This window comes from Dermacentor variabilis, chromosome 5 (genome assembly GCF_050947875.1).
Source record: "Dermacentor variabilis isolate Ectoservices chromosome 5, ASM5094787v1, whole genome shotgun sequence".
Lineage (NCBI taxonomy): Eukaryota > Metazoa > Arthropoda > Arachnida > Ixodida > Ixodidae > Dermacentor > Dermacentor variabilis.
In genome coordinates, this window is record NC_134572.1 from 47,324,603 (window position 1) to 47,340,741 (window position 16,139).

General features: G+C 46.6%; 1 protein-coding gene across 1 annotated transcript in view; it reads left to right on the forward strand.

Moving 5' to 3' along the window:
- The first annotated feature begins 13,860 nt into the window (after nt 1–13,860).
- LOC142583520 (uncharacterized) overlaps nt 13,861–16,139 on the forward strand; it is a 51,893-nt gene continuing 49,614 nt past the window's right edge. Inside the window, exon 1 of the mRNA XM_075694009.1 lies at nt 13,861–14,248. Coding sequence (XP_075550124.1) covers nt 14,178–14,248 — 71 coding nt within the window. The 5' untranslated portion in view covers nt 13,861–14,177. The remainder of the gene's footprint in view (nt 14,249–16,139) is intronic.

The window sequence follows — 16,139 nt, forward strand, 5'->3', positions numbered from 1 at the left end:
TACTTTCAGTCAGTCTTATCTGCAGACAACTTTGAAATTCTTCCTTTCAGTTCAGAATCACGGCTTGAGCGTATCACTCACTTATCACTCACTTAAGTGTATCTATGTCAGGTGTCTTAAACTTTGCTTTAAACTTAGATTCTAATAAAGGTTGGAGTTCTGATAACATTCATAATTCCTTTCTCATACGGTATGCTTTCTGGTCCAGCAGGTTTATTACAGTGATATTTCATAAATCCTTGCAAGCAAGTACCGCTCCATCAGCATGGAAAGTTGTGAAAGTTATTCCTTTGCACAAGTCTGGGAGTAGACAAGACCTATCCAGCTACAGACCGATTTCCTTTGCCTCTAGTTGCAGAAAACTTTTAGAATGTGTCGTCTACGAACATATTATTGAGAGTGTTGAGGCAAACAATATTTTAACAGTCTTCCAGCATGGATTTCACAGTGGCCTTAGCACCATTACATAAACATCTGAATTTGCTCATGACATCTGCCATGCACTTGACCTAGGCCTTCAAATCGACGTCATATTTGTAGACTTTTCCAAAGCCTTTGATACACTTGTACATTCCAAGCTTTTGCATAAACTAAATAGTATTTTAAATAATCCTTGCCTAGTTACCTGGATCTCTAGTTTTCTCTCAGATAGGGTGCAATATGTTTGTTTCGATTCTGCAATATCACCTATGCTGGCCATTACCTCTGGTGTTCCAGAGGGTTCAGCTTTAGGCCCGCTTCTCTTCCTCCTGTATATAAATGACCTTCATAAATAAGAACATGCTACCAACTAAAATCTGTCTTTATGTCGATGACTGTGTTATCTATCACACAATTACCAGTCATGAAGATCACGCCATTCTGAATAAAGAACTTTCCAACTTTTGTATTTGGTGTAACGAGTGGAGATGAACATCAATTTTCTCAAAACTGTCTTTATGTCCTTCTCGACACATACTACACAATTCCATTTTCCTTATTGTTTCAATAGGATTCATCGAGAAAATGTTTCTCAATATAAGTACCTTGGCAATCTATTCACACACAACTTATCCTGGTCCAAACATATTGAAGCAACCTGTTTTAAAACTCTAGCAACGTCTAGGTTACCTAAAGCATTCTCTGCGCTCAGCCCACAAAGAAGCAAAATTTCTCACATAAAACCCTAGTGCGGCCCATCCTGGATTACGGGTGTGCCATTTGGAATCCATACCTGAAATCCGACATAAAAACCTCGAATCCATCCAAAAAAAGAAAGCTATCCGATTTATATACCGGCATTACGACAAAGACTTCTCCCCCTCTTCTAACCTCCCCTCCTTGAACCTCTCTTCGCTAGTAGAGTGGCGTAATGTAGAAAGTGTTAAACTGTTCTACACCACTGTTAACTCTAAATATTGCCCATCCTTGGAATACATTAAGTTTGCTAAAGCGTCCAACACATGGAATTTTCACCCTCTGAATATAACACCCCTGTACGCTCGTACTGACAAATTCCAATGTAGTTTTTTTTCATGATCCATTGAATTGTGGAACCAGCTTCCCCCTAACATACACAAATTGACACTTGATAAGTTTGTTAAGGCAATCGCTGGTTGATGCCCGTAATTCCTAGGACCATGTATTATACACTATGTTTATACGCATATGTATAAGTATGTATTGAGACCATGTTTCTTTCTTTTTCAAAATATTTCTTACACTAGTGCTTTGCTGTGTGCCTTGTACCTTTGATTTGTGTACCCCCTTTTGCTGTCTGTATGGCACCCTTGATTTTGTACCCACTCCTGCAATAACCCTCTTAGAGTTGCAGTATGTATAAATAAAATAAAATAAAAATTTAGGGATAAGAACTGTAAGCACCGTACCAAAGGATGGGGGTAGCAACTTAAGCTTGCAAGCTTCATTATCAATATGCATCAGAATTGGAGAGAGTGTGCCCTTAAACGTTTCATAGAGTGCCGCAGCAAGGCTGCCTGGGCCTGGCGATTTCATGTTTTTTGTTGCACAATTTACCTCTTCAGTTGTGATAGGCTGCTCCAGAGCTTCTCTCGTCACATCATCGAACTGTGTCACCAAGGAAACAAACTTGCACTTGAAACGGTTGATGTCAACTGTGCTGCGAGCGAACAATGCAAAATAATACTCTACAAATGTTCTCAGAATTTCTTGAGTATCTTTAGTGATCACACCTGCACATTCAGTTTCTATTTGCACCCTTTGTGTATGCCACTTTTCCACCCCAATGCCCCTTTCGTCGGCAATTCTCCGCTTATCAGCCTTTCAGCTGTTGTGCATACTAAGGCCCCACATTGTCATTCAGTATCGACAAGCTCCAGCTCGTGCTTCACCACTCGTATATCATCCATAAATTCTCACGGTCTGAGTGATTCTTGATTAATTTGGAGCTGAAAGTTCATGCAAAGTGATTTTGCTTGAGCTCTTGCTTCTCTAGCTACTGCACTTGAATGTTCCAGTGCTTTTCTTTTGACCTGATCCTTTAACAGTTCCCACCTTCCTCCCCAAGGGATTTTGCTGTTTTCATTCAGTTTCTCAAATAAAGTAGTTACGTACTTCTTTCACAAAAACATTGCCATTCAGCAGCTTACAATTCAGTTTCCATAACTGCAAATTAAAATTAATCCTTGATTCCCCTCGGCTTCCTCAAGTAAAATACACTAAGCAGTGATCACTAAAACAGACCGGCATAACATGATACTCTTAACACAAAGGTACAATATTTAACGAGACATACATTCTGTCCAATCGGGTGTGACTCTATCCTTGGAGATGATTAAATTGCACAGTTCACGTATGTTCCAAGCATTGCCCTACGTCCTCCATACCGAAATCATTCCCTATTTCTGTAAGAGTACTAGTACTTGTGTCATTAAAATATTGTCTGCTAGTTTTATCTACTGTAGAAACCACACAAGTCACCGGCGAGTATCAGTAATTTCTGGCAATCATAGTATTGCCGAACGTACTCGAAAAAGGTGCGCCTCTCTTTCGCATTGTTAGGAGCATAGACGCAAATGATACGCCACTCCTTAGCGGCAAAAAGAAAATCGCAGATGATCAGCCTCCCTGAATCACAACTTATTGTCACTTGGGTAAGCCCAAGTTCTGGCGCAGAAGAAGGCAACAACCCGCTGATGCCCCTACAGTGTGACTAACCACAGTGTCATAACACAACGTAAAATGTGTCACCATGTTCCCAGTCTCTGCTTCACCATCAACTTTAGCCTCCTGTATCCACACAATGTCGAGGTCAAACTCGGTCACCAATCAGTACAGCTGACTCTGTTTTTTTTAGAAACAAGCCCTTGGACATTAATTGTTGCGAGGTGTAGCAATTTAGGAATGGAAGCCATAGTGATTACGAAAAAAGGCTGGGAAGCATGGTGATTGTCTCAGCAAGAAGTCGCATGCCAGGGCGTCGCGTCGTGGCAGATATTATGCTACGTCAGCTCTGGAGGTGGCATTGCACCACACTTTTAGCGGTGGCCACGTTCGGTCGAGGTCACAGTGTGGACTGCCAAACGATAGCCATCTTGGTTGGTGGTTGTCTTTTGCTGTCGGTGTTTGCCATTGTCTCGTTGCTGTCCTCGTCAGCCCACTTTGCTGTCACAGCAGTGCTTGATGCTTCTGAGACGTCCATACATGTGTACTTGTCCGCGTCAGCATCATTAGTAGTGACCTTTGTGTTATTATTACCTTCAGCTTTCACATCCGATGCTTGGGCCAGCAGTGGCCGCTCTTCTTTGGAAGGCTTACTATTGTCTGCACCGTCTACCGTGGTTGACCCAGGAGGTGCCTTGACGCATGAAGTTTCACCTCCTCCTCCCCCTGCTCTTTTTTTCACATCAGGTTTGTCCATGAGGTGCTGTAATGTATCATCATCCCTCAAAGATCCTGCGGTGCTTGTGTAACTTCTTGCACATTGGAAATCCTGATGGCCGTGCCATTGGCAGAGTGTACAGCGTGGTACCTGGCACTCCCTGTGGATATGCCCTCTGGATTTGCAGCAGATGCAAAGTGGGGCCCTGCATGGTACAAAATCAGCGCAGGTTCACCAGCCACCTTGATTTGGTGCGGTATGTCGTCGATTTTGACACCTGGCACTAACATTACAGGGCTCCTCACCAGGTCTGGCCATTTTGCGCTGACAAGCGCAGAGCATACAATGTGCACCAACCATTGCATTTGCAAAGAATTACATCGCTATGTGCCGCGGAAAGGTCTGAAATTTCAATCCGAATGCAGCTTTCTCTTCTGCTCGCGGCCGCTGCGCTCCAAGCCGGACAATGACGTACTCGCGTCCCTGCGCCTATGTACTCGGGTCCGCAGTGCGATGTCGCTTGTGGTGACACGTGACTTCGAGAATTATTCAAGGCACTATCTGTTATTGGTGTGATCTGTTGCTTGAATTGACGAACTGAAGTTTAGAGAAATAATAAAACACACAAAGAGAATGTCTGCATGTTTTCTGTTTTACTTCGCACACAAGCAAGAGAGATGTACTTTCGCTTTGTCTGCTTGTTCCCATGGTCGTGCAGTCACATGCACAGGTACCGAAACTGCCATTTTCTACAGCGTTGCAGCGCATGATCATGCTCTGCGGTCCGCTTGTTCTGCCTCAGTATTCATGCAGCACTGAATTATACCGCTAGTCATGTGCCCTTGTGCACAGCGCGCAAAATCATGCGCTGCGCGAACGAGACAACAGCTCGCGCACGACGCTGTCAGTGGAAGTGCGTAGCGGCGAAAAAAAATAAAAGCGAGCAGAAAAAAAATTAAGGCGGGGCCTGTGACGTATGCATCACGAGATCCTCGAGGCTCGGTATGGGAGAACTCGGGGAAGGAATTTCGCTTACAGAGGCTAGACGGGGCGAGTGGAGAGAGCGTGTTGCTTGGCAGTGGAGCCCGCCTGCTGAAATCATGGGTTCGCGGCATTGAAATATTTATATCTTGGCTATTAATAGAGCCGATTAAAAAAATTTTTGCGGCTGAAATTTCCCTAGAGGACACGTAACAACTTGCAGCATATGACCAAAATGTGCTATGGGGCCTGGTGAGGGGCCCTTGAAGGTAACTGTACGAGTCGGGGAGCCTTTATCGACAACGCCTTGTACACGGCACTTTTCCCTTGACACTTCGACCACCTTCCTGTACGGCGATAGCATGGCACGCACATCCTTGTCAGTAACTCCATGGAGCAGACAATGAATCTTGAAGCGAATGCCTTGATCATTATATAGGGTCGACTATCAGGCACTTGCAGTCTTTCACCTTCACGTCCTTCGCAGCAAGTAGCTTTTCCATAGCGGCAGTGTCCTTGAAGGTGATAGTCCAGACGTTTAGAATGACAGAAAGCTGAGCTAGTTGGTAAGGATTCATTATGCAAAATAGAAGTGAGGCGTGCAGACAGGACACAAGAGTAGAGACATTTGCATAATGCATTATGCAAATGCATCTATTTTGCATAATGAGTCCAGACGTGTTTCATCTGGTACGTGCCTAACTGGATGTCAGTGAGCAGACCAAGATGAGTCAACCTATCTCTGAAGTCTTCCACCCTGTAGGGTCAAGCAGAAACGTCAGCATGCATAAACACTGTGTTTACCACAATTCCTCCTGTTGCCAGGTTCGGCAGAGTAACTTGATAGTTTTCAGAAGCAGCAAAAAGCGTGTTCCCACGACCCGCGGATACCGCTCCGACGGAGCTCGGCATCTTGCATCCGAACGCGTCCGTGTCCAGTACGCAGAGTCAAACTCACGGTTGCTCCACCCTTGTGGCTTACTAAAGGTGTGCCTAGTGCGCGCCTGAATGCACACGTCACGTTGCACCCATCTCGCTGACTAGCTATGACTAGCCCGTGCGTCACTGAGTTGCACACGTGACGCTGCGGAGGTGGCGCTACGTCATGTGTGTATAAAACGAGCACATTGATGACGTTCCGTAGTTTACAAACGGTATAATGCTTTCGCATTCCCACACGTAAGTAATCTTAAGTGCCCGCCGAATTTTAAGTTTAGTAATTGTTGTCGCAACAGGTGCTGTGCAGAAAAGCGGGCGCGCGGGATCATAGTCTGAGCGGCTGCGGTTGTCGGCGGCGAGCAATGAAGGAGCGTGCACGCTCCTGTGGCTCGCGGGGACGGCCGCGCAAGTGCACCAATGCGGAAGAAGCGCGTGCCGCTAGAGTGTACACTCAAGTGCTGCTGCGCTTTTGTGAGGAGGTCGCCTTGTGCCACAGGTGTAGTTCCCATTGCGGCTCGTTATGTCTTGCAAGAAGTCTAGCCCCGTATATCTTACTGCATCCTTGGTGTCTGCTGGCTTATGATATGACCACCAAAAATCGGGCCCCTCGGTTCCCTTTCTTATTTCTCTTATCTTTTTCTAGTTTTCTTATCTCTTATTGTCAATATGTCTTGCGAAGAAGTATAACCCAGACTGTATGCCTTATTTATTACCAAATGTTCAGCAGACTCGCCTTCTTGTACAAGAATACAACACGTGTTGTCCCTTTCTTCGAGTCTCGTGTTTTGCTTGTGGCTTAAGCTTCTCAAAATCATGAATCACCAACTGGCCTACACCCACACACTGCTGTGTAACGCCTGCCGAACTTTTTACGCGCAACTGTCCAGTTCTTCATATCGGCGGTGTCTGACTGAAGCAAGGAAGCAAGCGAACGAAGGCGCTTGGTGGTGAAGAAAATCGCGCGCCGGGGAAAAGTTCGAAGAAGCCATAGAGTTTCTCACTATAACACCTAGAGGGTAATCTGGCGCCACCGTCTATGGGAGTTTCTTAAGGGGGCACCGTGCCGTCATGGGAATGACGGTATATGTGTCTGCGAGGCTCGTGTTGGCTGATGTTGTAAGAGGCTTCGTCTAAAATGTGGATATGGCTACGCAAATAACGCGTTCTTAAAGTAAATTGTTCATAAAATGTTTCCATTCACGCATATTACATCTTTACTCACTCACGATGCATGACCAAGCGAAGAAAAGCAAGAACAGACGACCAACTGTTTCAAAGCGAGCGCGAACCTTGTCGTCTGTCCTCCAACTTTAGCGGCCCGTTGATACTTTTTACGTAACATGAAGTCGTACACACAATAACAAGTTCTCATAGTTAAACAAAACATGTTTTCGCGTAATAATAAAGCTAAAACAGCTTTTCACATGCTGTTCTAGTAGAAAACGAATCATTGTGACAGACGGAACAGTGTTTGCCAAGCGCGTCTTCAAGGTGTCCTGTCTCTACGAGAACGATGCCAATCCGAATCCACAATATACCGGCATTCCCATGCATACCACAGCGCAGCAGCGCCAAATTTCCCTCTAGGTAATGTAGTGAGAAACTCTATGGAAGAAGCGCGAGGATGGATGGACGGATGTTTTGAGCGTCCCCTTTGGAACGGGGCAGTGGGTTGCGCCACCAAGCCCTTGCTACTATGCTGCCTAATATCCTACCTAGGTTAACCAACGAAAAAAAAAAAACACTATGAACTACCACGTTCAAATTTTCTGATCCCCTATTGCGAACTGTGCCTTTGTGCGTCTGCGTCTTTTGTCGTTTCCCTACTTTTCTTCCACCAACGCGAGCACGCGGCGAAGTAACGCCATCTAGAGGAAAGTGCAGGTAACGTGCATCGAAGGCGGGAGAAACAAACGAGGCGAAGCGACGGAGCTGGTTCTTTTATTCTATGAAGAAGCGTCGCGGAGGACGAAGGTAGGCAGAGGCGCGCCTGGTGGACCTCCTCTGGTAGTTGCTACGTGTATTGTTTGCAATACAGAGGTACCGGGATAACATCGTCCTCGCTCGCCGTTCGGTGTGTGCGAGTAAGCGTGCGACGATGAGCCGACGATGGCGGCTCAATCTCACGCGCGCAAGGGAGGAAGCGCGCCGTATTCTGTCGCGCGCATGACACCGGGTGAGGCGAGGGAGGCGGGGCGTTGTACGCTATAGGACTTCAGCGCCGCGCGGTCGCACGGGCTTTATCTTGAAAGGGATCTGCTTCGTGGGGACAGTCTAGGTGGACCGACGGCTCGTAGCTTTAAGTATGCAGTGTTCTCATCACTCGGTTTGCGTTGAAACGCCACTTAGCTCTCTGCTGCTGCCGAACTTTTCTCGCGCCAGCGTTTTGACAGCGAGTGTCCGCGGTCATCGAGCGTAAAGTTTTCATGCTTAGTTAGTAAGCGAATGTTTTCAAGGGGGCGTTGTAAGTTGTTAAAAAAGGACGTCACGTGGGTCTGGACAGACCAGCAAGAAAACAGCTTTCGTCAACTTCGAGCGACCCTCACAAAGGCGCCAGTCCTTGCCTATTTTAACCAAGAAAAACCATTGACCTTGTCAGTAGACGCCAGTCAGCATGGCGTAGGAGCCGTTCTTTTACAGGATGGGCAGCCAGTTGCCTACTCATCCCGTTCGCTAACGGAAGCACAGCAGCGCTACGCGCAGATCGAGAAGGAAACACCAGCAATTGTTCATGGTTGCACAAAATTTCAAGATTATATCTTCGGGCTGTCAGAGGTTACCGTCGAGTCGGATCACAGACCTCTGGAATCTATATTCAAAAAGCCACTTTGTGAATGCCCGCTACGATTGCAGCGCATGAGGCTTGTTTTGCAAAGATTCCCAATCAAGGTCACGTTCAAACCAGGCAAGGAGTTATTTCTAGCTGATGCGCTTTCTCGCTTCCCGAGTGCTGCGGAACTAACCGACGAGACAGAACAATTTCAAGTTAGCGTTATTTCTTCTCTTCCTGTGTCAGACCAGCAGCTCGAGAGCATTCGGCATGAAACTAACAAAGACGCCAGTATGGCTGAACTGCGCCGTTACTCGAGCACAGAATGGCCGGAAACGAAGAATCATGTGCCGCATGCCCTGCGTCCATACTGGCGTTACCGCAACTAACTGCATGTTGAGGAAGGCCTGCTCCTCAGAAGCAACAAAATAGTCATTCCTCCGGCCAAGCGACCGGAAATTCTGCGTTTGCTACACACCGCACATGGAGGTGAAGAAAGTGAAGATGAGAGCCAGAGAAGTAATGTTCTGGCCCGGCATGAACGCGGACATCTCGGCTCTAGCTAATTCATGCGCAGCGTGCGAAAAGTACAAGCGCAGGAACACTAGACTGCCTATGCTTAGCCACGAGATATCAGGCCTGCCATGGCAAGTAGTAGGGCTTGATATTTTCCACCACGATGAGCAGTCCTACTTAATCCTCGTGGATTTCTACTCGTTCTTTTTCGAGATTCAAAAGCTACGTCATACAACAGCGACAGCGGTAAACAATGCGTGCATGCTCGTCTTCGCGACTCATGGAATCCCGGCAAAGCTGTGCAGTGATAACGGCCCACCTTTCAACAGCGCGTGCTTCTGCTCTTTTGCTGCGCAGCTCGGAATTGCCCACGTAACTTCAAGCCCGTACTATCCTCGTGGTAATGGCATGGCGGAGCGTGCAGTGCAGCGAAAAAAACTGCTAACGAAGTGTCCTTTCGCAACTATGGAATTTTACAGCGCCCTGCTGGAGTGGCGAAACATGCCAAGGGACGAGCAACTGAACTCGCCCGTTCAAAGGTTGATGGGTCGCCAAACTAGGACGCAGTTGCTGGTTCTTCCCCAGCACCTCGAGCCGCAGACTGTGCCACCACAAGCGGTTCGCAATCGCCTCCAGGAAATAAGGGAAAAGCAGCGGATCTTCTACAACCGGACGGCCAAGCGTCTACCCCATCTTCGCAGTGGGTCTCCAGTATCAGTGTACGACACCATACGCAGAACCTGGTCGCCAGCTGTGGTTGTAGGCCCTGCAGGCACACCTCGGTCGTACAACCTACTTACAGACAGCGGACAAGAGCTGCGGCGCACCAGGGAGCATCTCAGTTCCAAAGAAATGCAACCTACGTCGGACCCTGAAGCTACAGTTTCTGCAGAGTCAGTATCCCAGCCTGACCAGGTGGCGGAGCTACAACCTGAAGACACCCTTCGTAGAAGTAACCGTCTGCGTAGACCGCCACAACGTTACCCCCTGCCAGAGAGACCGCAGCATTAGGTCCCTGACATGCGAATTTGTAAATTCTTTGTTCTCATTTTTGTTTTCTCTTCAAAAAGAAGGAAGATGTAAGTATGCGCACTGTCATGTTAACACGTGCCCTTACGGTACGAAGTGCGCATGCTCATATTTGTATCTGTCCCTATATATGCAGCCCCTTGTCTGATAATAAACACACTTTGTTCCCTACCTCCCGACCGTTCACAGAAACGTATGCTTTTCTGTGCGTTGTGTGGACAATTTCAATGAATGTGTACTGTTCACTTCACTATGCTGAGCGCTTGTAGCCTCTGCCTTTTGATCTTTTGAATACTTTTGAATACTAACTAACTAACTAACTTTTGAATACAAACGTACACACTTACCGCAGTCAATAAAACAGTTAATATACAATTTTAATTGGGCCACTGACAGCGATAATTATCATCTCACTTTGTGTCCCCCTGGCCACATAGCTTATTTGCACAGGTGGTCTTCGCTTGCCTCCCAGTGCCTAATATTAAGAAAACCATAAAGCTTAATTTTGAACACCCGGTATATACATATATAGAAGCGTATTGAAAGAGAGAGAAAGAAACGTAGGGTATACATTCACAGGATCCTTGAGTGAATGTACGCTTCACGATTCTCTCTCTCTCTCTCTCGTGAATTTACGCCCCGCGTTTCTCTATCTTTTTCTTTCAATACGCTTCACCCTCACAGAGAAAATGTACAAAGTGAGCTCTGAATGCTTGCTATCGCACTCTTGATGAGAACCAGAACCCCGACCGAAACATCGAAATTAAATGTTTGTTTTTGCTTTTCTACGTGCACCTGCACTTTCAATTTATTAAACGGGGGATGCGCAGAACTACTTCCTTTATGTATGTATATATAATAAAGAATGGCAGCGTTCACTCAAAGCGTGAACTGCTGATAGCGAAGGCAATGTTTCGCGGAGCGCTCGAACTCGTTGGCCGGTGTTCTAACAACACGCGGGACGACATGTTGGCCCGACGCAGCACCCGGGGGGGAACCGCTGTTACCAACAGGAGTCTGTCAACGCTTGCGTGTGGAGGAGCGCCGCCAGTAGCGTTGAGGCGTCACTCAACGGTTGTGCACGAGATGAATTCGACGCCAATGTTCGCACACACATCACTGTCCCGTGACATAAGAGTTCGGCCTGAGCCACGGAAGATGTGATCCCTCGCGGACAGTTCGGTGGTGGTGCTACGATCGATGTAACTATCTCGAACCATCGCCCAAACACTGCCGTATGATCATCCGCGGCGATGCGCTCTCCATGCGAGAAAAAGTGTTGTTTAACGAAACAAACGAAGAATAGTTGTTGTCGCTTCGAACTCCACAGAACATCAATAGTACTAATGATCACTCGTCAAGCAACACGTTCAGTTGCGCAGCGTATGCTCTCTCTCCCTTTTCTACTCGCTTAAGTTACGTTCTTGGAGGAAGGAAGAAGACTAGAAGTGAGCGTTGCCTGACAATATCGAAACCCAGTGTGAAAAAGTGTAAAGAAATAAGGACTCAAGGGAAGAAGGCCCTCACCACGTGATAGGCAAAGGCCTTGCGCGCGGAGTATTGGGGTGAGTATAGAGCGGAGAAGAGCGACCGGTGAGAGATGATCCGCACGAGCGCATCACTAATAGCTGCCTCGGACGAAACAATGCCGTAAATGCTCCGGCAACCATGAAGGGCCAACTTCCCGAGAGTCAACGCGAGGGTCAACCGCGACAGAAATGAGGGGGCGCTGCCAGAGAAGGTTAGCTTTCCGCAATAGGGATTAGTAAGAGGCGATTGGAGGATTGGTGGAATAAAAGTAGGGAAACGACAAAAGAACGGAGACTTGCAAAAGCACAGTTCGCAATAGGGGATCAGAAAATTTGGTTGTGGGAGTTCAGTGTTTTCTTCTTTCTTTCTTTTTTTATTGTTTAACCTAGGTAGGACATCAGGCAGTATAATAGCAAGAGCTTGGTAGTGTAACCCACCACCCCGTTCCAAAGGGCACGCTCATAACATGCATCCATTGATCCAGCTTGCAGAGGCTAGCTGCCTGACTCCACGACCGTAGCGTTTCTAAGAGCAAATTCCCTGCCATTTCTGAGGCTCTTTCCTCCATGCCTACATTCATCGAGCTGGTTTCTCATCGCTTCCCACCGCCTGTCTTTTTTCCTTTTTTGTCTCTGCCTTGCTTATCTCCTTGCTCTCTGCTTCTAATGGACGGGCGTCGAACACTGTGCAACAGGTACTGTCCGTCCTTGACCGTCGTGGAGTGGCAGTTGCCAGTTCGCAGGTGGTGCACCGTGCACAATGTATCGAGACACAATGTCCCCATAAAGTCTACCGTCTGCGGGGCACATTACACTTTTCGACGTCTATTCCAGTTTCCCCTATTCTTGTTTCTAAATAACGTAGCCATGGTGTCCCTCTGACAGCAGGATTTTCTCGTCGCATCGTGCTTCACCTTTTAGACAGGTTTTGCATTGCATGATTACTTCATGGTTTTGAAGCGAAACTTTACTTCTCCCTCTTCGAGTAATCCAATTCGACGATTAGAATTATGTTATCTGCAACAATTAAAAAAAAATTCTGTATATTCTAAATAAGAAAGAACAGGCGGTAGAACTCAAACGCGCTGCTTCACGGCCTTGGAACGAGGGCCACTCCCACTGAGAGTCATTTATGTTTCAGTCTTATCTATTCCGTAGATTACTGTTCGCTAGAGAGGCTATCAGCCCGCGCCGTTAATTCCAGGAAGAAGTTACCCGTACAGATAAACTGAAAAGTTCGTGGCGCAGAATGGAAACCGGTGTGCGATAAAGAGCGATAACAGGCATTCCTCTTCCGACAGTATAGGAGACCGTGCTGCTTAGTGCAGACGTTGGTGGCTTTCGTCCCAAGGGAAGAGTTGCCCAGAGGCGAAAGAAGCATGAACGAGACGCCCAGCGTCAAGTACATCAGTTTTTCTTCGGATATTACTGGAATTTATCGTCTTGAGGGATCGCGGACGTCCAGTGGACCAACCATATATCTCTCCTACGCAATGAGAGTGAACTGAGCAAGTTTGTCAATTTCATGCTGAAAAATTTAGCGCATAAAGAGACAAAGGCGCAGGGGAGAGAACACAAACCAGCGCTCGTGCTGTGTTCTCATTCTTATGTGTTTGTATGCTTACGACTAAAATTTTCGACATGTCTCTCTCGTACACGTTGGCTTCCCGACATGTCTCGGAATAGGCAACTCTCTTCTTCTCTCTGTCATCCTTAAAACACCTCAGAGACTTTGTTTACATGTACCGCCGGCCTCCTCACTGGAATTTCACATTCGTCAGGCTCTAACCTGCAAAGATCCCTTGCTGGACCACACGATGAACATGGCACGCTTTGAACGGTGTATGAAGATGCGTATCTCGGTGCACGTGGGCCTTCACCACTGAAAACGTGCAAGAGCCCACGCATTTGTGAAATTGTAGGCTGCAACTATTCAGAATGAAAGTTCAAACTTTGGGCACCGATCCCTGCAGTGTGATGGCTTCGCCGAACCACCGACATTTTGCAAGGTTGAAAAGCCATCCCCTTTTTAAATAAGAGCTTGTTCATTCATTCAAGGAAGTATATAAAGTCGCCAGCTATGCATAATGCGCCGGACGACGTACGTCTGCTCCGTCTGCATCTGTATATATAGCTATATATAGCGTGGCGCAACACGCGCGCCGAAGTGCCCGTGAACTGAGGACGAGGGTTTGCGACGCTCTTTCTTTTATCTCTCACCCTCTTTCTCGCTCTCGCAGAGAACCGTCTCCGCTCGCTCGCTCGGCCTGCTCCTCCAGTCCCTCCGAGGAGTGTTTGTAAACATCAGTTCACGTGCAAGCTATATAGGTCGCGACTGGTTTCGCATTCCGCGATTCCGTTTTGTCAAACGGTGTCGGCCGAATCGTCGCGTGAATTGGCGGCGTTAGCCGTTGAGCGCTGAAACAGCTATATTTAGAGCGATCGAACGTCGCCGTCGCCGAGGTCTCCGCTGTGACGCGCCTCCTCCTGTAGCGAGAGAAACCGCGCCGCGGGCCGCGCCCACTGTCCCGACAGCTGCCGCCACGGAGTGTCAACCATTTCTGGGTCAGGCATGGCCCTGCTGAATGCTTTGTCGCCGGAATGGGTCATCCTGGCGGCGACGACCACCGTTCTGCTTTACCTGTGAGTACCCGTGTAAGCATTCATACTTGTTGAATGAGGGACCTTTAGAGCGCACAGACTTCCTAATATTGAATTTGCGCGGTGTTTCATGGCTGCTGCAGCTTCAGGGCCTGTATTCACAAAGCTTCTAGTTCGTAAATGCTCTTTGCCATTGGCCAGCTGCCTTCGCTAATAAAATGTCCAGTGTAAGGACTTTCTAAGAATTTTCTCTTACGAACCATTCTGGCGTAAATGTTCTTTTTTTTTTTGTTGAACACAGGCCAGTGCTGCGATACCACATGTGAGCTTTTCGCTTCTGTGGTGCAATACTTAAGCTGCGACTGAGTGAATTAACTGTATTTGAGAGACCAATTTATTGGTGTCCAGAGTCGAGCTGCTATACCAATATATATATATATATATATATATATATATATATATATATATATATATATATATAAGCAATGTGTGTTTTGCATGCGTGGGTGGTAACGTTGTGCTATATGCATTCTTTCAAGTAGTATATGACGCGCTTCCATCGCAGCATGTCATTGACAAAATACAATAAGTAATGGGGATCTCGCTTTGAAAAGAAATGTCTTATGGAAATCGCATCTACTGCGAATCCCGAGTTTTCCTGGTTGATAATGTAAGGTGCGACTTCTGCATGCAGAAGTTGACTGAATAACACTCATTACTTGACCAACTGCAATAATAATAATAATAATAATAATAATAATAATAATAATAATAATAATAATAATAATAATAATAGTAATAATAATAATAATAATCAATTACTCAGTCAATGAATCGATCATATGTTTATTATAGTGCCCAGGAACAGCTACCGAGCTTTTGTACCTGTGCACTTTAAAAATACGTGAGGCAAAAAGTACAGAGAAGACAAATCTGGCAGGTAGAACAATGTGAGATAAAGGAAATGAAAGGGAAACAGAAAACGAGGAGTCGGGCGTAAACGGGAGTTAATCATACAACGGGGTTATCTACAGTTATACAAAACGCAGGAGGTAAACTCTGAAATATGCCACTGAATACAGGCGGAATACATATAACGTTTTTTAGAGTCGAGTGATAGGACAATCTTTAATGCAGCAAGGGAGGGCAGAAAATGCTGAATGTTGCCACGTATACCTTTCTGGCACTGAGAGAGAGAGAGAGAGAGAGAGAGAGAGAGAGAGAGAGAGAGAGAGAGAGAGCAAGGACAGGAAAGGCAGGGAGGTCAACCAGACGAGCACCCAGTTTGCTACCCTACGCTACGGGGGGAAGGGGGAATAGAAAGGGGTAAAAAGGGAGAGAGTAAGCACTGAGTGCGTGTGGGAGGATGCACAGGCACATTATAAACGGTCTCTTAAGCCATTGCACATGATTAAGACGCTTTGGGCAATGTATAATGCCAGGAACCACCTTACAGAGGAACAGAAAGTCTGATTTAATACGTCTTGATTTTTGAGGTGTGAGTTGAGGTATAATTGAAAGGTCCGTACTGTTGTCGCCGGAACGGCAACAGCAGTGCTTGAAAACAGACATCAATTTATTTTGGGTGCGTTCAATTATGTCAGAATTAGATTTGCGCGTTCCGCCCCAAACTACAGAGGCATACTCTAGTATAGGGGAACCGGGCACACAGTAGAATACAACTTCAGAAAGTCAACAGGGGAGTGGAAGTCATGCGATATATTCGGCAAACAATACAAAGAGCGCGAAATGCTCGTTGTTTCATGCATTTAGTGTGTAAAGAGAAGTTTATAACGCCTTGTCGAATGTCCAAGTACGCGCCATGGTCCTTCATTTCATCGACCCTGGGCAGTGGGGCGTCCCAAAGGGTGTGTGCAAATTGCACATCGTGTGTTTTCCGCGTATAAATTAATACCATGGTTTTTGGAAGCAT